This window comes from Plecotus auritus, assembly GCF_963455305.1.
Source record: "Plecotus auritus genome assembly, chromosome: 2".
Taxonomy (NCBI): Eukaryota; Metazoa; Chordata; class Mammalia; order Chiroptera; family Vespertilionidae; genus Plecotus; species Plecotus auritus.
In genome coordinates, this window is record NC_137771.1 from 204,253,914 (window position 1) to 204,277,321 (window position 23,408).

The following is a 23,408-nucleotide window of genomic DNA, read 5'->3' on the forward strand; positions in this document are numbered from 1 at the left end:
CACAGAGTAGGAAGAGATATTCGCTCATGTATTTTTCTAGTAGTTGTATAGTTTAATTTTTACTTTATTTCAAATCTTAATCCATTTGGAATTTATTCTTATGTAGAGTGAGAAGTATGGATCTAATTTTATCTTTTTCCAAATGTCTAATTAATTGTCCCTGGCACCATTTCTTTAAACATCTTGCCTCGATAATTTGAGATGCTACCTTTATCACATGCTCATTGTTATATGTACCTGAATCTATTTCAGGACCCTCTCTAGTCCAGGAGTCAGCAAACTGTTTCTTAAAGGGCCATATCATAAATACGTAGGCTTGCGGGTCATAAAATCTCTGCTGTTGCAGGGGAAAAGCAGCCATAGGCAAAACCACAACACTGTGCAAAAACATTGATAGCTGTGACCCTGTTATGATTTATCCCACCGGCCTGTTTATTTTAGCACCACTAACTCATTGTTTTAGTTACAGGAATTTTTCAGTATGAATGTCTATAGGGCTAGTTTCCCTTCTTGTAATCTGTTCAATTAAAAAAATTATATATATATATATATATATATATATATATATATAATCAGAGAGGAAAGAAGAGGGAGAGAGAGATAGAAACAGAGATAGGCCCAGCCTACAACCCAAGCATGTGCCCTGCCCGGGAATCGAACCGTGACCTCCTGGTTCATAGGTTAACTCTCAATCACCAAGCCACACCAGCCAGGCTGTTCAATTTTTTTTTTTTTAAAAAAAGCAAATATGAAATAGACCAATGCAATAATATGATGATTTATTTTTTGTTTTTCGGTCTGGTTCATAGACTAACTCTAAAGATAATTTCTAGAAAAGAGTTTCAGAAATGCTTTGAGCAATGTTAGCATAATCATCTAGCATAGTCTCCCAATGTGTTACAACTTAGAGGCATGGCACTAATTTAATTGTATCTGTTGTGGATTGTTATAAAGTTAAATCACAACTCACCTTACAACTTTTGCATGCATATTTCAAAAACTGAAATGAAAAAATTTTTGCTGAGAAAATATTTTGAAATGTTATAAACTTTGAGAAAATTGGAACTATTCTGGGATATTACAATCAGAGTTAGGAATAGTTTTAGTAGGGAATATTTTTCATGTGGTGACTAATTACAAATGATATGTAATTCTTTATAATCTAGTGCCCTGGTGCATGAATTCATGCACATTGAAAGGAAATTAATTAGAAGGTGGCTGGAGGGGCGGGACTGGGCGAGATGGGCGGACACACCCTGGAGCCAACCTCCTGTGGTCCCTCCCCGGCCAGCTGCACCTGGGGTAGCACCTGGGCTTGAAGGGCATCTGCAGAGTGAGTGGGGTCCCTCCAGCAGGTAGGGTCCCTCTGCCTGGCCTGCAGGGATCAGGCCAAAACCGGCTCTCCGACATCCCCCGAGGGGTCCCAGATTGTGAGAGGATGGTTCTCGGGTGACACACCCTGGAATCAGGCTCCCTTCTCTCTAGTTCCAGGGTGCATCACCCGAGAACCGCCGCTGCCAAGTCACCACAGCTCGGCAGCTCCTGCATTAAGCATCTGCCCCCTGGTGGTCAGTGTGCATCATACCTACTGGCTGTTCTGACAGTCTGATGGTCACTTAGCCTTTTATATATATAGATGATCATTAGAGTTGTAAAAAATCATTCTGTCAATCAACTTTGACTTATTTAGCAGAACATTGGTTTCAAATAGCGGAAAGCTTCCCAGTTTTATGAAATCCAGACCCCTGTCTTGTTGAAAATGTCACCAACTTATTGTTGGTAGCCCAGCCACTAATCTGCCGCACCCCACATTTGTCAGTCCTACAGCCAGGTTGAGTAGACTTGATGAACAGGAATTCAGGAGTCCTAAGTGAATATGATGCTTATAACGCCCTAATAACCACTAGGACTCAGAAGCATTGAATGGTAGTCAAGCAAAGTCTCATCATTCATGTAAGTTTCATGGTTTTTGACAGCTTTATAATTTTTACTGAACAGGAAAAATTGTCTTTATAAATGCACAATCTGTTTTGGTTGCTATCAAGGGGGTGTAGGATGAAAAACATAGTGTCTCTTCTGTTGATACCAGAATTGCTATTAGAGAAGGAATGTTTTATCATTTGTTTTAGGAAAAATAACTTGGCCCTGTGAGTACGGAAGTCAGAAGCTTATATAATAAGAAACTAGAGGCCTGATACACAGAAATTCATGCAAGAGTAGGCCTTCCTTCCCCCGGCTGCCAGCACTGGCTTCCCTCCAGCACCCAGGACCTGGACTTCCCTCTCACGGGCCGCCCTCAGGCACCTGGGACCGGGGCTGGCTTCCCTTGGGCCCCGGCTTCGTCAGGAAGGATGTCCGGAATGATGTCTGGAAGATGTCCGGTCTAATTAGCATATTACCCTTTTATTATAGATAGATAGATAGTTAAGATATTTTCTGTGGAGAAGTGAGTAGATAACAAAGTATTGCCTCCTGGAGAGAAGGCAATCAGAAGACAGGTCCAGTGAGATATGGGGGGCAATGGCAGCGTGTGGGGAACAGTAGCTGCCGGCTGAAGCCATCACAAACTGGGACCCATCTCTGCCAACATTGTCCCACTATAACAAACATCCTTTTGTGTAAGGGTGATTAATCTCCAATTGTTCATCAACAGGTGGTGGAGAGAGTGACTTTTGTTTTTCAACACAATGTAACTGGCAATGCGAACAAGAGCATATCTACTAGATAGCAACTTTAATTTTGTTCTTGAGGTCCCTTTAAAATGAACATCTAATAACCTTGGATGCAAAGTCCTGAGGCCCCTTAAAATTGCAAAACACAGTTTCATTTAATAAATTAGTCCCTTTGTCTAAGCTTCTAACTTCATTTGAAACTATAGCTACTCCCTTTCCTGCAGATACGGAGAGTTACTGCTTCCTGGGGAAGGTGCAGGGCTGGCTTCTTTCTAAATTCCCTGCTCTCCACCCTCCCCCGCCTCCAACAACCTGCCCTTCCTCGTCCCTCCTGCATTGGGCAGATGGTGGAGAACAGGAAAAGTTCTCACCTGACCCAGGCTATGGAAGCTGAGTTTTCGGTCTCTGGGCCTGGGTGATATTTGAAGTGGACTTTTTTGTCGTGGGGGTGGTGGGGGTGGAGTGGGCGGGGTGCTTTTGCAGTTCCTTGGAGACTTTGGAGTTTTGTGATGCATTCTTCAGTCTATCCCTGGGAAAGCTCACCTGCAGTGTGCCTGTTTACTCTTCCTGCAACCCCCAGGAGTGCTAGGGTCCTTTCAGGCTCAGGCAGCCCCACAGTGACTCATCTGCTCCTTGGACACTCATGCTTCCTCAGTGTCCTCCAGCTCTGGGAGTGCAGGCAAGTCCAACACAGAAGCAATTCTCCCTCATTCTGTGTATCATGTCTTGGATTTCCCGAGGACTTAGCACCTGCCAGTTCACTCAGTCCCTCCCATGCAAAGCAGACGTAGCTGAGCCTTTCTCACTAGGCTCCATGGGAGGGGCAGACACTGAAAGCACCCCCACAAACCTTCCCGAATCCTCTCCCCAACCCTGCACACTTTCTCAGAAGGTGAGAGGTTAGAACTCCCCTTGCCAGTTCTCAAAGCCCCTCTATTCCCTCCATTCCTCAGAGTGCCCCGCCTCACAGTTCATTTCTGTATTTGATAGCCTGTATTCTGAAGCTGCAACTAAAATTTCTAATACAAATGCCATCTTGAGGAAAAGCAATTTGTTTGGTCTAGAGAGGAGGAAATCAGTCAGATTCTAAGATTCAGAAGGAATACCTTATCAGACAGCCACAAATAGATATAATTATGTAGCTTTTATAGCTATGTGAAGTTTAGTCTAGCTGTGAAAAACTTTTTGCTTGGGCCTGAGATCAGAGAGAAATTTGTCACAGAGATGTCCTGATCCTTGTTTTTAACGTGATTCTTCAACAGATGAAAAGCAATGTGAGATGAAAACCATTCTTAATCACACAATGATTCATATTAATCATTCTCAGACCATGATCATTACATGCCTTTGAAGAGAATCCTTTCAGTGTTCCAAGTCACATTTAAAGATACAGCTGAAAAGGGCTGTGTGAAAATAATTTCTACGTAATGTGTTATACTGCTTAAAGTTATGTAGTTTATATATTTTTAGGTGCTAATATCAAATTTGGGGTCAAACTCAGTTTAGAGCAATGGCAATATACATAGTTGGGAGGTTTTTCTCCTTTGAAAATGAGGCTTGCCTCTAAGATCTCTTCAAGTTCCAATCTTTGAGTCTGTGACCTCTACTGAGTTATATAGCTAGGTGCTTTTCTTTCCAGATAAAATGGCCTTCTATAAACTGCCAGGTCAGTTCCCCTCGCTCACTGCTCTTGACTCACTGCCACTGTCATCATGGCTCTAGTTGTGGCTGTGTTTTCTTTGAAGTCCTAGAAATGAACCACAGACACCTTCTAACTTTGGAAAATCATATATATATATTGTGTGTGTGTGTGTGTGTGTGTGTGTGTGTATTAAAAAGTCTCTTTTTAAAAAGATTCTTAAAATTGATTTTTAGAGACAGACACATCGATTGGCTGCCTCCTGCATGCCTCCTTCCGGGGATCAAGCCCACAACCCAGGCTGGAATCGAACGGGCAACCCCTTGGTACATGGGGATGACAATCAATTGAGCCACACTGGCCAGGGCCACATGTTCTTTTTATTATAATTAATTCTGTTGAGGCCACAGTGATGGGTACTTGAGACAGAGAATGGCTAAGCAGGGCGTCTGATCTGAGCACCAGAGTTTGTCATAAAATTTATGTTTTATTGTCTCTTCATATTGTTAACAGCTGCAAAGGTTTATAATCTTTGATCCTTTTCCTATAATCTATTGAAAGAAGATCGGTGCAAGTATGTAGGGAGACCCACTGCTTTTTGGGAAGCTGAGCACCTCAGCACCTCAGAGTGTTAAGCTATGGATTGTAAGCATGTAACTTCAGCATCTGAATGTTACTTCTGTCCAGCCTTTCCAGGCTATGATCTTCAGCAGAGTGCATGAGTCACAGTTCACAAACCTAAGTATGTCAAGTTGACGATCACGGTTGCGGCTGTTTTTGTAGGCTCCTGTAGCTAGCTAGCTCCGCACTTCTGGGTCATGCTGGGTTACAGAAATCTTTGGTAAAGCTGGGAACCCATGGGCCTCTAAACCCATGTGTACTAGTAGCCCTTTCTTTCAGGTGTCATAGCTCCCTCCATTAGGACCTGAGTAATGTCTATTTTGGAGCTATCAGACTTCCTTCTGCTTCCCCTGAACATTCAGTCTCTTCTTCTAAATGCTGTTTTCCTCAATGAGTAGAGACTTTTTGGAAAACCAAAGTCAGTTAAATCCAGTGAAAGCTATTTCTGCTTTCTTGCTACACACACAACTCTTTAGGTAAGGAAGCGTAGAGAGGAAAACACAGGAGGAAAAAGACGCTAAGGTTCAAAGCATTATTCAGCCATATTAATTCATTCTAGAGGCAATTACACTTAAAATTTTAAAAACTCTGAAATTAAGAATTTATTTTTTTATGGCAGTTTTAGGTTCACAGCAAAACTGAGGGGAGGGTATAGAGATTTCCCATATATTTCCTGCTCCTTCCAAATGCATAGCCTCCCCCATTATCAATTTTCTCCACCAGAGTGATATATTTTGTTACGTGATAAACCTACATTGACATCGTAATCACCCAAAGTCCACAGTTAACATTCACAGTTACGCTTTTTCTTTCTTTTTTTTTTAAAGAGAATAATTTTAGAGAGGTATACTACATTTTTTGGTATGGAAAGATATTCACAACATTATTTTGACAAGTTAAAAACTGTCTATTTGGAAGACTCTAATGTTTAAATAGAAAATATATGTGCATAATAAAGTTGAAATGTATATATACCACCATGTAATAGTATCTCTGGATATCATCGGAATCTACATATTATAACTTTTTTCAATAACAGAATTGGGAAAGACACCTGAGGTTGACTCAGGACTCATGGATAGTGCCTTGTTTTACATTGTGTTCAAGGTTTCCTTGTCATCCTATCTAATAAAGAGGGAATATGCTAATTGACCATCACTCCATCACAAAGATGGCTGCACCCACAGCTGAAGCCAAATTCCCATAAAGAGCCTTAACGAGCAATCAGCAGGGACCTGCAGCTATGCCCTCCCCCACCTCCCCTCCCGTGGGCTTGACAGGGGACCTCAGGCCGCACCCCCCGCCCTGGCATCAGGCTGGGGGACCTGAGGCTGTGCCCCCTGCCCAGCGGGGCTTGACGGGGGACCTCAAGGTGTGCTTCCCATCCTGGTGCTGGGCTAGGGGACCTCAGGCTGCTCCCCCCGCCCCAGCGCCAGGCCGGGGGACCTCAGGCCCTGCCCCCCACCAGGTGGGGCTTGGCAGGGGACTTCAGGCCATGCCCCCCACCTAGCAGGGCTTGACAGGGGACCTCAAGGTGCACCCCCAGTGTTGGGTTGGGGGAACTCAGGCTGTGCCCCCCACCCAGCAGGGCTTGACGGGGGACCTGAGGCTGCACCCCCCTGCCAGTGGGGCTTGATGGGGGACCTGAGGCTGCACCCCACTCCTGGTGCTGGGCCAGGGGACCTGAAGCTGTGCCTCCCCACCTAGTGGGGCTTGATGGTGGACCTCAGGCCATGCCCCCCACACAGCGGGGCTTGACGGGGGACCTCAAGGCATGCCTCCCATCCTGGCGCCGGGCCAGGGGACCTGAGGCTACACCCTCTGCCCGGCGGGGCTTGACAAGGGTGGGACTGGCCGGGTCTGGATCTAGCCCAATGGGTGGGGGGTGGGGGGCAGCCAGGTCTGGGTCTCACACAATTTTGAGGCACATGTGGGTGTGTGGGGACTTGACTCTGGGTCCTGTGGTGTGCCCCAGACTGACAGGAAGAAGGTTTTCATATACATTTTTTTAAAATAAATCTTTATTCAGATTATTACAATTATTTCTCCTTTTTCCCCCCATAGCTCCCCTCCACCCCTTTCCCACCCCACCTTCTGCCCTTACCTCCCCCCCACTGTCCTCATCCAAAGGTGTATGATTTTTGTCCATTCTCTTCATGAACCCCCCATACCCCTTTCCCCCTGAGAATTATCAGTCCACTCCCTTTCTATGCCCCTGATTCTATTATATTCACCAGATTATTCTGCTCCTCAGGTTTTTAATTCACTTGATTTTTAGGTTCGCTTGTTGATAGATATGTATTTGTTGTTCATAATTTTTCTCTTTACTTTTTTCTTCTTCCTCTTCTTTAAGAATACCTTTCAGCATTTCATATAATACTGGTTTGGTGGTGATGAACTCCTTCAGCTTTTTCTTATCTGTGAAGCTCTTTATCTGCCCTTCAATTCTGAATGATAGCTTTGCTGGGTAGAGTAATCTTGGTTGTAGGTTCTTGCTATTCATCACATTGAAAATTTCTTGCCACTCCCGTCTGGCCTGCATAGTTTCTGTTGAAAAGTCAGCTGACAGTCGTATGGGTGCTCCCTTGTAGGTAATTAACTGTTTTTCTCTTGCTGCTTTTAATATTCTCTCTTTGTCTTTTGCTCTTGGCATTTTAATGATGATGTGTCTTGGTGTGGTCCTCTTTGGATTCCTTTTGTTTGGGGTTCTGTGGGCTTCCTGGACTTGTAAGTCTATTTCTTTCACCAGGTGGGGGAAGTTTTCGGTCATTATTTCTTCAAATAGGTTTTCAGTATCTTGCTCTCTCTCTTCTTCTGGCACCCCCATAATTCTGATGTTGGTACGCTTGAAGTTGTCCCAGAGTCTTCTTACATTATCTTCAACTTTTTGGATTTTTTTTTTTTGCTTTTTGCTTTTTCGGTTGAGTGTTTTTTGCTTCTTTGTATTTCACTTCTTTGACTTGATTCTTGTGTTCCTCTATTCTGTTTCTGGGTCTCTGTATAATATTTTTTATTTCAGTCAGTGTATGTTTAATTTCTAGTTGGTCCTTTTTCATATCTTCGAGGGTCTCGTTATATTTATCGGCCTTTTCTAGGATATTCTTAAAAAGTCTTATAACGGTGGTTTTGAATTCTATATCCAGTCGTTTGTTTTCCTCCATTTCTTTCGTTTGTGATCTGATTCTTTGACCCCGCATTTTTACTGATTCCCTGAGTTGGTAAGGTAGATATTTGTGCTAGGTTTCCAATATGGCCCAGTGGGTCTGCTTCCCCAGTTAACCTGAGGTGGAGACTCTTGGTGCACCCCTTTGTGGACTGTGTGTACAGCCTTGTTGTAATTAAGTCTTTATTGTTGTTGGTATCACTGGGAAGAATTGACCTCCGGGTCAGTTGGCTGTAAGGATCAGCTGTGTCTATGCTGGGAGAAGCCCGGTGCTGGAGACAGCCCTATAGGATTAGACTTGCCAAACTGCAATAGCCTCTGTGCTCAGCTTGGATGGGGTGGAGCCTCAGTCTTGGCTTCCTGTCAGCCCCGCCCCTGTGCGCACTTGCGCTTTCAGTCCTCCGCCTTCCCCAGCTCGAGTCTCCGCCTGAGAGTCCAGACTCCCCCCACAAGAGCGTGGGTCCCCAGGGGCTCGCCTGGAACCGGGGTTCACTGCAGTCAGAACTGGGGCACAGTGCCATCAGGAGCCTCTGACTCCCCTCCACCAGGGAAAGCCTGCGGCAACCTCCGCAGCCCTTGTGCGCACCGGCGCAGGCGCGCTTTCAGTCCTCCGCCTTCTCCGGCTCACGAGTCTCCGCCCAAGAGTCCAGACTCCCCCCACAAGAGCGTGGGTTCCCAGGGGCTCGCCTGGAACTGGGGTTCACTGCAGTCAGAACTGGGGCTCAGTGCAGTCAGAATCCTCTGACTCCCCTCCACTAGGGAAAGCCTGTGGCAACCCCTGCAGCCTTTGTGCACACCAGCGCGTGCGCGCGTGCGCACTTTCAGTCCTCCGCCTTCCCCGGCTCCCGAGTCTCCGCCCGAGAGTCCAGACTCCCCCCACAAGAGCGTGGGTCCCCAGGGGCTCGCCTGTAACTGGGGTTCAGTGCAGTCAGAACTGGGGTTCAGTGCGGTCGGAGGCTTCCTTCCCCCTTCCGCCAGAGAAAGTCAGCCAGGCTCTCAGCCGCCCTTCCTCTCTGCGTGCACAAAGCCCCTTTGCCGTACCTCCAATTCTCTGTGAGCTTTTCTCCTTCCTTCTAGTTGTAGAATTTTCACTCAGCCTGCTTTCCTGTGGTTCTGGATGGTGTCTGTTCTGTCTTTTAGTTGTAGTTTTGAAATTGTTGTGCTAGGCAGCAGTTTAGGTGTTTACCTATGCCGCCATCTTGGTTTCTCCCCTTTCATATACATTTTACTAATTTTCTTTCATCTCCAACACTTCTATTATAGAGAAAGAGCAAATAGCAATATTAAATTATTTCCTCTAATTAATCCCCTTTTAATGTGCATGAATTTCGTGCACCAGGCCACTAGTCCTATATAATAGAGGTAATATGCAAATTGACCATCACTCCAACACACAAGATGGCCGCACCCATGTGGTCAAAGATGGCCATCCCCATGTGGACACAAGATGGATGCCACAAGATGACCAGCAGGGGAGGGCAGTTAGGGGCGACAAGGCAGGCAGGGGAGGGCAGTTGGGGGTGACCAGGTCTGCAGGGGAGGGCCGTTAGGGGCAATCGGGCTGGCAGGGGAGCAGTTAGGCGTAGATCAGGCTGGCAGGGGAGTGGGAGTGGTTAGGAGGTGATCAGACTGGCAGGCAGAAGCAGTTAGGGGCAATCAGGTAGGCAGGCAGGTGAGCAGTTGGGAGCCAGTAGTCCTGGATTGTGAGAGGGATGTCCCAGGTTGGAGAGGGTGCAGGCTGGGCTGAGGGACCCCGCCACCCACCCCCTGAACAAATTTCTTGCACCGGGCCTCTAGTGTAATGTGTAAGAACTTAAGACCTGAATGCACTGCAATCCACACTCTAGCAACGCTCATCATTTTAACTTAGCGCAGTGGCAAATGACGTTAGGAGGGAAACTGATGAGTGTATCTTGAGATACAGTTGGATCAAGTTTCTCAAGAAAAAAGGGAAAAGGATGACTGATGTGCATGTTTCCTGATTCTAGGCCGTGTTAAGAAGGTGAAACAGTAACATGGAGAAACGGAATTGGAAGTCACGAATTCTGTGCGGTAATTTCAAGTGGAAAACACGGGGGTGGGAAGAGTAGGGAGAGAAGCAGGAGATCGTCCTACTGAGCCCCACAGTCCCACCAGCTCTCACAGGGTGAGTCCTCTTTAAGGACAAGAGATCCTAACTAATCCAGGCCCCTCTTCCCAAGCCGGCCCCGCGCTCGGGGAGGGCCAGGTGTCCAGGTTCCGGAAACAAAGGACCGGACTCAGGGCTCGATCTTGCAGGCGTGCGCGTGCCGTCCGGGGGGGGTGGAGACTTCTCCGCGCAGGGAACCTGCAAGGTATCAATGGATGTCCAAGGCTCCACGTAAAAAATAGTCCTGTGAATCGTTCCTGTATAAATTGTCGGCCGCCGCTTAGCCCCACTTCTCCAGGGTCCACAGGCGCCATCCGGGCTCCGAGGCTCCCGGAAGCGTCCCATACCCAAGCGCCACTAGCAGAGCGCCAACCGAGCTTCCCTGAGGTCGCCCGCACCTAGTGCGCAGGCGCGGAAAGCTGGGCCTCCAGCCAATCCCTGGCGGCCACGCCCCCGCCTCCGCAGGCGCCGTGGGCCGTTTACTTTCGAACGGCGGCCCCGCGCGCTTTCTCATTGGCCGACGCCCCGCAATTGAATGTTGCCGGGAGACGGCACCTGCGTCGGAGGCTCCGCGAAGCCCCGCCCCGTCTGGGCACCTGAAGGCCCTCTGGGCGGAGGAGGGCGGGGAAGCTAGGCAGTTCTCGGCGTCCGCGTGGAGGCCGGCGAGCTCCGTTCTGGCTCGTGAGGTTGCCTGTCTGCCCCTCGCCGGGTGAGTGCAGGGAGCTTCTCTTTGGGTTCGAGAAGGCGGCGGCGCTGGGTCCCTCTCCTTTCCCGTGGCAGAGGCTGCTGTCCTGGGTGTGTGTGGAGGGGAGTCGAGGGGCGTGATGGAGGGAGTGCTGGCTTGGGTCCTGCATCTATTCTTCCCTCTGGCCGCATTTGGGGAGTTCGGGGAAGCTCGTTCTCCTCTCTCCAGCCCAGAGCTGCCTTTCTGTGAGGGAGAGGTCCTCCGTGGTGGGGACGGAGCGGGACTCCCTCCCCGGAGCGGGGCTGCCTCGCGGGGGTCGGGCTTCCGCGCGGAGGGCGCCGAGCCGGTGGAGGGAGGCCCGGGAGGACTTCGCGTCTACCTTCGGGAAAGGGAAGGGCACTGCTATTTTGAGCCCTTTTGTCAGAGGTTCTTTTGAGGACTTAACAGGGGGAGGTGTATTTGTGCCCATTTTACAGATGTGAACCCTCAGTTCTGAGGTGCATTAAGTAAAAGTGACCCCGGGTCTCCCAATACTATTTTAATGGCAGAACAGAAAGATAAACAGGCGTGTGATGGGAATAGACTAAATCACTAATTACAGTTTTAAGCTGACAAAATATTTCAGGGCCGCGGATGCTTCCTGTCTTCTAACTGCCTTTCAGCAATCCAAAATGACCGTGAATGTTTGCCCCGCCATCACCATGGTTGGCTATTTCTTAGAGCTCAGGAGAGACTTGACGTTATAAAAGAGGTCCAGTTTATTTGGGCGCAGAATAATTGGGACTTTCAAGGTACAAATGATACCTCTCCTTGCTACTGCAACAACTGTTGATACTTTTTGCTACTTTTTAAAAAACACAATGTAGCAAGAGGAAGGTAAACATCAAAGACAGTGAAATGGAAACCATTCTTGTGGTGTCCTATTTATATTTTTTTAGAATGTAACTTCTGAAACATTAAAATTATTTTGATTTTAGAATAAGAATAAAAGAATCTGGAAAAGTTGGACAAGATAAAATATATTCAGTCTTCAAACTAGAAGATCAACAAAGCAGGTAAGTTCTGGGAGATCAAGTGAATACAAAATAAATTTTCAGAAAAATTTCACTCTCTGGTTAAATTGCATCATTTCTTTTTTAGTTTGGGGAAACAGGTTAATGCCAAAATGCAGGAAAACGGTACAAATATGCAGAGTTAAAATTAGATCTAACAATGGGATTTTTTCTTTTTTAATTTGAAAAAGTTATGGTGGTCCTTTACTGTTTTGTACAATTTATATGTACAAAAATATTTTAAAAACGTAACCTACGTGTATAGGAGGCGCAATTGTAGTATTTCTAAAGTAAGCCTTTAATTGCATGAAATGTGCTTTTTATCAGTTAGGGCCACAAAGATGTGAGCCCCAATCTGGGTGGTGGCACTTTTCCAGAGTTATAGCTGACTCACACTGTAAGTCCTAGAGCAAGTCATCTAACTCTATAATGTGGTAAATATTTAGTGATTGTAAAATGTAATGAATGTTTTATATCCACTCATGTTTAGAGATGAAAGGCAACGACACATTAGTGAATTAAAACTTAAAAATGTTGTTTACACAGGAGAATGGGCAGTGATACTTTTGGTACTGCTTAATTCTCCATCATTTGTTGCCAGTGCTGACCCATCCATAGCAAGCTCGTTAGACATTGTGGAGACTCCATAGGAAATCAGTCCTCAGGAGAAAGACTGCATAAAAAGTTTAGAAATTAAAAAATGTGTTTTTGATACTTAAACACAAGAAATTTGTGAAATAATTTGTTACTAGGTGATGTACCCTCAGGTTTCTTCCTGAAAAGATTTTTTATATTCATATTTCTTGGTGACTTTTAAAAGAGAAGCAGGAAATCTTGAACTAATTATCGATTTTTACTTGGGCTTTTAGTACTCATTGGAGGAAAATAGAATTTTATATTGGATTAATGAAAGTATATCACTTTGGTAATGAAAGTGTATGGCTTCAGCTAGGCTCTCTAGAATTTTTTTTAAACCTGAGAGTATTTTTATTGTTGTTTCACGTCAGTAAATTACATATTGGCTGGGTACAGAATTCTAAGGTCATGTTATTTTCCTATGGGCATTGCTACATTGTCTTCTAGGATTTCTTGTTGCTTTGGAGATGTTCTGGTTTTTTGCTGAGGTGTAACCAACATCTGAAGACTTGGCTGGCTGCATGTCCATGATGGCTTTTTCACTTACATGTTTCACACCTCATTGCTTCTCCAATTGGTCTCTCTCAGCAGAGTAGCCTTGGACTTTTTTCTCAGCAGTTTGTGATTCTAAGAGGCAGCAACCTATCAGGCTAGTTAAGGGCCATACCCAGAACGCTTACAGCATCACTTGTACTGTGTCCTGCTGGTCAGAGCAGTCACACACGTCCTGTCTAGATTTTTTGGGGGGGTTTGGAGGGCGGGAGAATAGATTTTATCTGTTGATGGGGGAGTACCAGCAAAGTCACATTACAGAAGAGCATATGTGGGTGATAATTGTTGTGGCCATCTTTGGAAATTATAGTCTCCCCGAGGAGAATTTGGAGACCATTATGTTTTTGTGCTCTTTTTTTAGGTATTTTACTTTTCTGCCAGAATGTTTGTAGTATTTATTGCCTTTATTTTTTTCTTAAAAATTTTATTATATTTTTAATTGCATGTTAATAGTTGAAATTAAAAACATCAGTATTTTAAGTTTATAATGAAAAAAAAAAAAAGCAGCTCTCTACCCTCACTGTCTCCACTCCTGATTCCTGCACTCCAGAAGCAAGCACTTTAATTTCTTTTATTGATTTCTTTTCATGTTTGCTTAGTATCTATACCAGCCGTGGGCAAACTACGGCCCGCGCCGTTCGGCTGTTCTATCCGGCCCGCAGAGCCAAAAGAGCGGAGGGTTCTCTTGCTCTCCCCTCCGCTCCTTTACTTTGAATTTATATTAGTTCACACCAACACTCCATCCATGCTTTTGTTCCGGCCCTCCGGTCCAGTTTAAGAACCCATTGTGGCCCTCGAGTCAAAAAGTTTGCCCACCCCTGATCTATACTAATAAAAGGGTAATATGCTAATTAGACTGGGAGACCTTCCGGGAGAACTTCTGGACATCCTTCCGGACAAAGCCATGGTGGCGGGGCCGAGGCAGTGGGGGTTAGGGATGATCAGGCCAGGAGGGGAGGGCAGTTGGGGGTGAGCAGGCCGGCAGGGGGGGCCAGTTGGGGGCAAGCAGGCTGGCAGAGGGGGCCATTTGGGGGTAAGCAGGCTGGTAGAGGGGGCCAGTTGGGGGCGAGCAGGCCGGCAGGGGGGGCAGTTGGGGGCGAGCTGGCAAGAGCTCTCTTCCTGGTTTACAGATGGCCATTTTCTTGCTGGGTCTTCATATGGTGGAGAGCAGAGAGAGGGAAAGAGAGGGAGAGAGTGGGAGGATGGGGGCATGTGTATTTTTGAGAACTCTCATGTCAAAACTATTTTAGTCAACATTGAAAAGTTACCTATATAATAAAAGTGTAGTATGCAAATTGTCCCCTCGTCTGGGAGTTCGACTAGGGGTGGGGCCAGCTGGGGGAAGGGAGGGAGTACCCTGCTGGCAGTCTAGCAGGGACCCTACCAGTGCATGAATTTCGTGCAGTGGGCCTCTAGTTTTTGTATAGAATTTTAGGTTGAAAGCCATTTTTTTTCGTGAGAACATTGGGTGGAGCAAAGGTAGGTTTACAGTTGTGAGTACATGAAACTTATTTTTGTATTATTATTTATGCATTAATTATTGAATTATTTATTATTATTAACATACTTTTGCCCATCTCTGTATTTAAGGCATTGCTTCATTGCCTTATAGGGTCCAGTGTTGTTACATACATACAGCATAGCTAAAATCCAGCATGTTTATCCTAGAAAATATACATAGCTAAAGTTTTTTGCTCCTTTTCTTCCCATTAAGCGTTTAGACTGGTTATGGAAAATTTCTGGTGCATAGAATTTCATACTAGTTCCTGGAAGAACTAGCTTCTAAATGATAACCAGCTATGTATCTTTTGTTTCTCAGGCAGCAACCAGAGTCAGAAAGTTCCTGGTTTTATAGTTGTTGTCAACTAGGCTTGCTTCTTAGTATCTGACTTCTCATGAATTTGTTGCCTAAAATTAGTTCTTAATAAATCAGCAAGAAGAGGGTAGTCCAAGAGTAGAATTTGATTTCTGTATCTTCAAGTTTTTCACACATTTCTGATGAAATTTTATTTAAAATTTTACGTATTATGGAAGTAACTTTGAGACCATAATATTTGCTTCCATTTTTATATGAGCTCAGGAGATATTTTCTTTACAGTATTGTTAATATCCTCATTTGAAAGAAAGTTGAGCTTTTGGGTTCCCTAAATGGGGTCTTAGAAAATGTTTTGTAGTTTTTGAAAAATATAGGGCTTTGGAGGGAAAGGTTGCATTCTGTTTCAAGGATAATTTTTGTACTTAAACATTAAATAGCTCTAATATTAAATCTAAATTGAATATATGTCCACTGCTCAAGTTTTATTCCCTATTACGTGCTATTCTGTCCCTTCAGGATATCGCTGAAATACTCTGCGAAACGTGTTGTTTTTCTTTGGTGGTTCTGTATGATTTCGGAGCTCTCCGTTAGATACAGGGTAGAGTCATAAAGTCTCCCCAACATGTACTCACTTGAATTTATGTGCAGTGAGCGTCATCTCTAGTGTTGCTCAGTTACGTTAGTTTCCTGGAATGTTTCACAGTTGAAGCTTAGTTTCTGTGTGACACATCCTGGTTTATCAGGGTTCTGAATATTGGTCAGTCTGAATGGAGTGTATTTTCTGATGTACTCAACTGTTACAGCTTTTCCTAAGAGTAGAGGTTTTGCTGTTTTAAAGAAACCAAAAAAAAAAACTAAGATCTGACATTAACATTAGTCTCTTAAGAGGCAGTGTTTACTTGTGAGTGAATGCCTACTAACGTGTCACATTTTGTACTTGGACACAATTTCTGTCCTTATTGCAGGTTTACATTCCAATGAGTAGAAAAATGTTACAAAATAAAATCCAGGTAAGTGCTGTGAAGTGCAAGTGCAGCAGTTTAGCTGAGATTAACAGGGCACCTAATCAGGAGATAAGAATTTAAGTTGAGATTTGAAACATGAATGAGTTTGGTTTTGAAAATGGTGAAAGGAGCATAGAGCTAAAAAGTCTAAAGAGGTTTTTATGTTTATTAAAAGTATAATTTATTTTCTTTTTTTAAAAAATATTTTTATTCATTTTTAGAGAGTGGGAGGGAGGAGAGAGAGAAACACCAATGTTAAAAGGAACATTGATTGGCTGCCTCTTGCACACTCCCTACCGAGGATCGAGTGTGCAACCTGGGCACGTGTCCTGCCTGGGAATAGAACTGGCACTCTTTCGGTGCACAAGACGATGCCCAACCAACTGAGCCACACCGGCCAGGGCGAAAGTATAATTTGTTTTCTCAAACTTTTATTAATCTTTTTATAGAGGAGGATTTGATAATTACCTGAATGACATTTGGGTTTTTTGTTTTGCTTTTCAAGGTTCTTGAAACAGTGGTGTGACTTCATTTTTCTCTGTATCAGGCTTAAGTAAGACCTGAGGATTGTGGCTTGCATTGATAGATACAAAGGAGTATTAAAAGGTGATAAGGTGCAAAACTGTAGGCTTGTTGGAAATGTCAGTAATAGCTTGCTAAGAGGTCAAGTTACTTGTGTCAGAGAGGGTCTCTGAACTATTTTGCTCAGCTTCTTGCATTAAGGAGAGATGACTAATGGTACTCTTTTACCACGCATATTCTAGTGGTAATTTTTTTTTTACCACACTTCATTTTTGAAACTGATGTTTTATTGCAAGGACCAATTAAAAAATGTTTTCCTCTTCTAAATCTTCAAATTAAGTTTACTTTGACATTTCTAGAGTCAAAGCAGCCCTGCCTAGGCTCTCTCCTGTTGCTTCTTCTATCCTAAGCCCGTTCTTGTTTTGCTGTCTCCAGCTTTAATAAACGTGCTCTCAAAATTACAAGTAAATAAAACATAAAATTACTTTAGAGTATTGCATTATGTAGGCACACCAGTCGTCCAGTTTAAGAAGCTAGGAAATTTATAATAAGAGTTACTAGAGAAATTTAGTAACTTGCTTTAGAAACTATGATTGAGCCAACTGAGAGCATGAATTCTTTTGAATTAAAGAATATAATTTTGCTAAGCCTAACTTATTTTAGCATTTTAGAATGTAAGAAGTTTCATAGAACAGTTATAATCATTAAGCAGACTTCAACAGAACACTGAATTTAAATCTTCATTACATAGGAACAAACTTAAATATTTAACTTCAATTTGAAGCATTACAAATTAGTTAGAATTGTTTTGTTTAGCACGATTTTTGTCCCAAATAAGCTCTTAAAGATATTGCATTACATTAAAAAAATCTTAGTAAATATCTTAATTATCCTCTTTTAAATGACAAGTACAGTATATAAACAATTTGGAGGGTAACAACTAAGACTTTATATATGTGCAGTTATCTTTGTTATATGTAGACTTAAAATACTTTTTTCTCTTGACAGAAAATGTACAATTTTGAGGACGAGTTAACATGTCCCATTTGTTATAGTATTTTTGAAGATCCTCGTGTACTACCATGCTCTCATACATTTTGTAGAAACTGCTTGGAAAATGTTCTTCAGGCATCTGGTAACTTTTATATATGGAGACCATTACGAATTCCACTCAAGTGCCCTAATTGCAGAAGTATTATTGAAATTGCTTCAACTGGTATTGAATCTTTACCTGTTAATTTTGCATTAAGGGCTATTATTGAAAAGTACCAGCAAGAAGATCATCCAGATATTGTCACTTGCCCTGAACATTACAGGCAACCATTAAATGTTTACTGTCTACTAGATAAAAAATTAGTTTGTGGTCATTGCCTTACCATAGGCCAACATCATGGTCATCCTATAGATGATCTTCAAAGTGCCTATCTGAAAGAAAAGGACACGCCTCAAAAACTGCTGGAACAGTTAACTGACACACACTGGACAGACCTTACTTGTCTTATTGAAAAGCTGGAAGAAGAAAAATCTCATTCGGAGAAAATGGTTCAAGGTGATAAAGAAGTTGTTCTCCAGTATTTTAAGGAACTTAGTGATATATTAGAACAGAAAAAAAAAAATTTCCTAACTGCTCTCTCTGATGTTGGCAATCTGATTAATCAAGAATATACTCCACAAATTGAAAGAATAAGAGAAATGAGGAAGCAGCAACTTGAATTAATGACATTGACAACATCTTTACAAGAAGAGTCTCCACTTAAATTTCTTGAAAAAGTTGATGATGTCCGTCAGCGTGTGCAGATCTTAAAACAAAGTCCACTTCCCGAGGTCCAACGTATTGAAATTTATCCTCGAGTAAGCCAAGTATTGAAAGAAGATTGGAGCATAACAGAAATTGGACAAATTAAGAAACTACTCATTCCTGAAATGAAAATTTCTTCAACCAGGATGCCTTGTTCCTGGCCTGCTGATGAAAAGGAAGTTGAATTTTTTAAGATTCTAAATATTGTTATAGTTACACTAATTTCAGTGATACTGATGCTGATCCTCTTTTTTAACCAACACATAATAACCTTTCTAAATGAAATCACTTCAATGTGTTATTTTGAAGTCTCTCTATCTGTTTACCAAAGTTTATCTAACAATCTGCACAATTTAAAGAATATGCTGTATCACACTTTATATTTACTGAAGGAATTCATGTGGAAAATGGTCTTTCGTTGAAAATGCAAATCTAAATTCAAATAGGCTTTTTCTAAACAGGGACTAACAACCATTGCTAAATGGAGAAATTGGGGTTGCATGGATAAATAAAATAGCAAACTAAACTTTATTAGAATTGCAACAAATATATAGAAATGTTTTAAACCTTTCATGTTTCTGTTGGATAGAAATGTGTCAGAAATGAAGCAGTGTGTCTGGTTTTCGATCTGAAAACTAGAATAAAATCTAGTTGATTTGAGTATTACCCTTTTTCATGGATTTGAGAGGTTGACTTAATATTGCTGTGGCATTTAAACATTGTTTTGCCAATATTGTCTTTTGGCATTAATATGGCTGTAGTGACTGACTTTGCAGTTCTTCACACACAGTAGCTTTTAGAATAAAAGATGGTAAAATCTGGAAAGTACCTATGCACTTATTTTTGATGTGGCTTCTTTGCATGGGCAAATAAGAATGGTGAGGTTTTAAAATCAAGCAGCAAAGTCTAAAATGGTAAGGGGTTGCTTAAAGATGTTTTTGATCAAACAAACTGGATCCACACGTTGATTTAGATGAATTTAAGAGCTTTAAGGTGTTTTATCAACATTCATTTCTAATAAAGCTATTGCTTTTGAAAATTTAAGTGTTGTTAGGGAACAAACAGCAACATTTCCTAAGAAAGTATTCTGTGGTTTGTGTTACTTTAGGATTATATTTAACTTTTGTGTAGTGTTCAGTTGCCAACTAAGTTCTTGGATAAAAATTTTTTGAAATGTTATGTATTCTGTTCTCTTTAGATTTAGGTATCAACATGTTAACTGCATTTGTCTTAAAAACTTAAAAATTTTTTTTGCCAAACATTCCTTTATGCTAATGTAAAAGTACCAATTTAATATTATTTTCTTGAATTTTATTTAAAAGAGAGCAACACTAAGATGGCTGGCTAGGTCTGTTTCTGACCAGCATCATAATATACCTCACACAATTAACTACTGTGTGGGCAAAGAACATTTGAGATTTTGATTAAAGCATTAGTCACAACACAAAAACATGTAGTTTTAAATACATGTAAATATTAATAAGCACTGAAATGTGTCAAGTAATTTCACATTTCTGAAGTAGGTATGAACCCCCCCACTTTGTAGGTGAAAAGCCAAAAAGTAATTTGTCCAAGGCCATGTAATATATGGGAGACTCTTGCCAGTTTTTAGTAGACAAAACTTATGTAGTATACATGAATACAGTCAAGTACAGGCATACCTCGTTTTATCGCACTTTTGCAGAACATTGGTTTTTTATTTTCCAACTTAAGGTTTAGTTGCAACCCTGAGTCAAGTTTATCTGCACCAACAGAATTACAACTTGCTGAAAACTCAGATGGTTATTTTTTAGCAATAAAGCATTTTTAAATTTAGGTATTTTTAAGATATAATGGTGTTGCATACTGAATAGACTGCAGTATGTGTAGCATAACCTTTATATGTACTAGAAAACCAAAAATATTGCTTTATTGTATTTGGTGGGTGGCCTGGAACCGAACCCACAGTATCTCCAAGTTATGCCTGATTCTTAAACATGCTGTTCTCTTTTGTACTTTTACTGGGAAGATGAGATTGTGTAAAATTTAAAGTGTATATTAAAATATTTCTAAGTTTCACGTATAACGAAAGTATATATTTTAATAAACTCTTCATATTTTACTTATATTGTCTTAATAAGGCACTCAAACTCAAGTGGTAACTTTGGATTTTTCACATGGGTTGTGGGTGGGTATCATGCACTTTTAGTTATTAAAATGTAATAAAATACTTAATTCCACTCACCTCTACTCTAATGAAAAAGCACTTGATTATAGTCTTTTTAAGTTACTTTTCTCTTCCATGATTGAAAACAAATGACCAGGCTGTGACATGTCACCGTTGATCAGCAGGGTTGATTCGGCTGGTCTGGTTAGCTAGGCGCCAGTGTCTCTCTCCCAAAGCTGTGCAGGCTTAACCAGATTTTTCTATCAACGGGTATACAAGTAATTGCTCCCCTGCTAGAGCCTCCAAACAAAGCTCTCAAGGTCTCAAGGTCCATTTGTAGGAGAACTGGATATCAAGCTTCCACGACTCCAGACACATCCAAATGAGGCAATGCCTTTCTTTCCACAATGCAATTAAAATTAAACAGGCCAGCCTGCGTGGCTCAGTGGTTGAGTGTCCACCTATGAACCAGGAGGTCACATGCCGGGGCTGGGGGCTTGATCCCCAGTGTGGGGCGTGCAGGTGGCAGATGATTAATGATTCTCATCATTGATATTTCTATCCCTCTCCATTCTCTCTGAAATATATATATATATATGTAAAAACAAAATTAAAAAACAAATGACCACACTTGTTTCAGATCTTTATTTAAATGCACACTAACATAATTTACATTTTCAATGGCTATGTTGATACAGACCTTTGTTGGATTTTTACTACCTAAATAATGCTTTACTGAATAATGAGCTAATTAACTCTTAAGTCCTCAGGATCACTATCTAGAAATTGAACAGTAAGGGCAAAGACTTCTGATTCAATACCAAAATGCCTTCTGAAAATCAAATGGTTGCCAACTTATTTCCAGTAGCATAGTTCTTGAGCTAATACAGTGTCAAACAATTGCCCCAAACCTTGGCAATGGGCAGGCAAAAACAGTCCTCCATCTTAATTTCCATTTACACAGAAGACATTAACCCATATATATTTAATTCTTTTTATGAAGCAACTGTAGCAGGTATTTCTTCTTTCCATCACTGTATGCAATATCCTGGTCGTGTTTAGACTTTCTCAGTTTGCTGGCCCTCTTGCAAGTGTTTTAAACACCAAGTTTTAGAAAAGCAAATGAACTAAATTCTCACCCTTCTAAATAAAAATGACTCAAAAAATATGCTCCCAGTATGTGGGTAATAGTGATTGTCTAAATTAGTAAATTAAATGGAATGCCTTTGGAATTTATAAATTAGAAGTTGGCAAGTTTTTCCACTGTAGGTCAAAGGTCCATGAGAGTATGTTGCATCTTGCTAACATGAACTAGTTTAGAACTTGAATGTTAACTAACATACTTTTAACTCTGCTGGTAGCAATATGGGGGAAAAGGGCAGTAACCTGAACTCCAGGCATCTTGTTTTCTCCATAGTTTGCTGCTTACAAAAATTGTCAGATTCTTAAAATCTCCTAGAAGCAGGCAGGATATTTTATTAGACTTGTAAAAGCATAAAATAGAAGGCAGTTTACATGATCAAGTTTAGGAATATGAATATTATACAGTTTATAATCCTTTACAAATAGAAAAATCAGTAATACAATACACCAAGTCTATGCTGATTCACTTCGATGAATCTTCAGTATAAACAAGTTTAACACAGTCCTTTAGATGCAATTTCTTTTGGGTTTACTGCAACACTTTTTGTTATATTGTATGTCTTATAAATTCCAATAAGTCTATCTGAAATCTCAAACATATTATTTCGAAGAGAAATGATTATGAACTGGGCATTTTTTGTTTGTTCCTAAAGAGAAAGAAAGAATAAGTTAGAAATATTAAGTATTAAAAGGTACATCATATAATAAACATCTAAGCTTTACTTCTATTTTAGGCAATAAATTTAACAATACTGACAATTAAAATGAACAGGAATGATGGGATGGATAATTTATGAAAGAGTATTTGGATTTGAGAGGAATTTGAGGATTTCTGGGAGGATGGTTGCTTAGAAGTCTTAGTGAAAAAAAAGATCTAGCCTGGCCGGTGCGGCTCAATGGTTGAGCGTAGACCTATGAACCAAGAGGTCATGGTTTGTTTCCTGGTCAGGGTAAATGCCTGGGTTTGTGGGCTGGATCCCTAGAGTAGGGAGCATGCAGGAGGCAGCAAATCAATGATTCTCTCTCATCATTGATGTTTCTCTCTCTCTCCCCATCTCCCTTCCTCTCTGAAATCAATTAAAAAAAGAAAAGATCTAGGCAGAGCCAGAAGATTCTAGCTGTGTTTCTGCTACTAATTTACATTATCAACTTATATTTTATTTTTCCAAAATGGAAATATTTGGTTCAAGTAAAGGACTTTGCCTCCTTTGATATGCCAGGACATAGAGTTAGAGAATAGTTTGGAAAAAAACTCAACAAGTAATAAGTCAACAAACTCCATGTGCAATATCTGAATGAAGTAATAGTCAATGAATTCCATGTGCAATATCTGATGAACACATAAAAATTTTTAGGGTAAAAACCTCTAAATTATTACTTACATATATATAAAACGCAACAATGGAAACATTTTTAAAATCAAGGGCTGCATCAATCTCATCCATGAAGTACAGGGGAGTGGGTTTGTAGTGATGAAGAGCAAATACTAAAGCCAATGAACTAAGTGTTTTCTCTCCTCCTGAAAGGTTGAAAATCTTCTTCCAACTTTTCTTAGGTGGTCGAACACTGAAATAAGAAAATCTCGTTAGTTCATAACCACCTTCCTTGGGAATTTCTAACTTGCTTTTCACAATTCTAAACTTTTTGGAGTAGTTTTATAAAACCGTTATTGGAGGATGAACCCATAGGAACATCTATCAAAATTTTATGATTTAGAACAGCAGGCTAATAAGTACTTCTTTGCTATTCTTCCCCCATTTCCAATGTAATTTTTACTCTGCAATTTAAAAATCCTGATGTTAAACTGAAGTGACTAAGATTTAAGAAAAAG

The 23,408-nt window shown here is 41.6% G+C and overlaps 2 protein-coding genes across 3 annotated transcripts in view; one reads left to right on the forward strand and one right to left on the reverse strand.

Moving 5' to 3' along the window:
* The first annotated feature begins 10,727 nt into the window (after window positions 1-10,727).
* On the forward strand, window positions 10,728-20,510 carry TRIM59 (tripartite motif containing 59). Of its 2 annotated transcripts, XM_080656170.1 has the most exons (4): window positions 10,810-10,932; window positions 11,886-11,963; window positions 15,930-15,974; window positions 17,499-20,388. In XM_080656170.1, the coding sequence occupies exons 3-4, from the start codon at window positions 15,942-15,944 to the stop codon at window positions 18,708-18,710; spliced, it is 1,245 nt and encodes a 414-aa protein (XP_080512296.1). In that variant the 5' UTR covers window positions 10,810-10,932; window positions 11,886-11,963; window positions 15,930-15,941; the 3' UTR covers window positions 18,711-20,388. The 2 variants fall into 2 exon arrangements, with proteins under 2 accessions (XP_080512297.1, XP_080512296.1); XM_080656171.1 differs by lacking the exon at window positions 15,930-15,974 and having other exon boundaries at window positions 10,728-10,932; window positions 17,499-20,510.
* A 547-nt stretch (window positions 20,511-21,057) lies between these two features.
* SMC4 (structural maintenance of chromosomes 4) overlaps window positions 21,058-23,408 on the reverse strand; it is a 36,262-nt gene continuing 33,911 nt past the window's right edge. Inside the window, exons 23-24 of the mRNA XM_080656169.1 lie at window positions 22,960-23,143; window positions 21,058-22,224 (exon numbers count right to left, since the gene is read on the reverse strand). Coding sequence (XP_080512295.1) covers window positions 22,072-22,224; window positions 22,960-23,143 — 337 coding nt within the window. The 3' untranslated portion in view covers window positions 21,058-22,071. The remainder of the gene's footprint in view (window positions 22,225-22,959; window positions 23,144-23,408) is intronic.

Coding starts and splice junctions, on each gene's coding strand:
- TRIM59 (XM_080656170.1), top strand. CDS start 15,942: ATGAGTAGAAAAATGTTACAAAATAAAATCCAG. Junction 15,975..17,498: donor TGTTACAAAATAAAATCCAG/GTAAGTGCTGTG, acceptor TTCTCTTGACAG/AAAATGTACAATTTTGAGGA.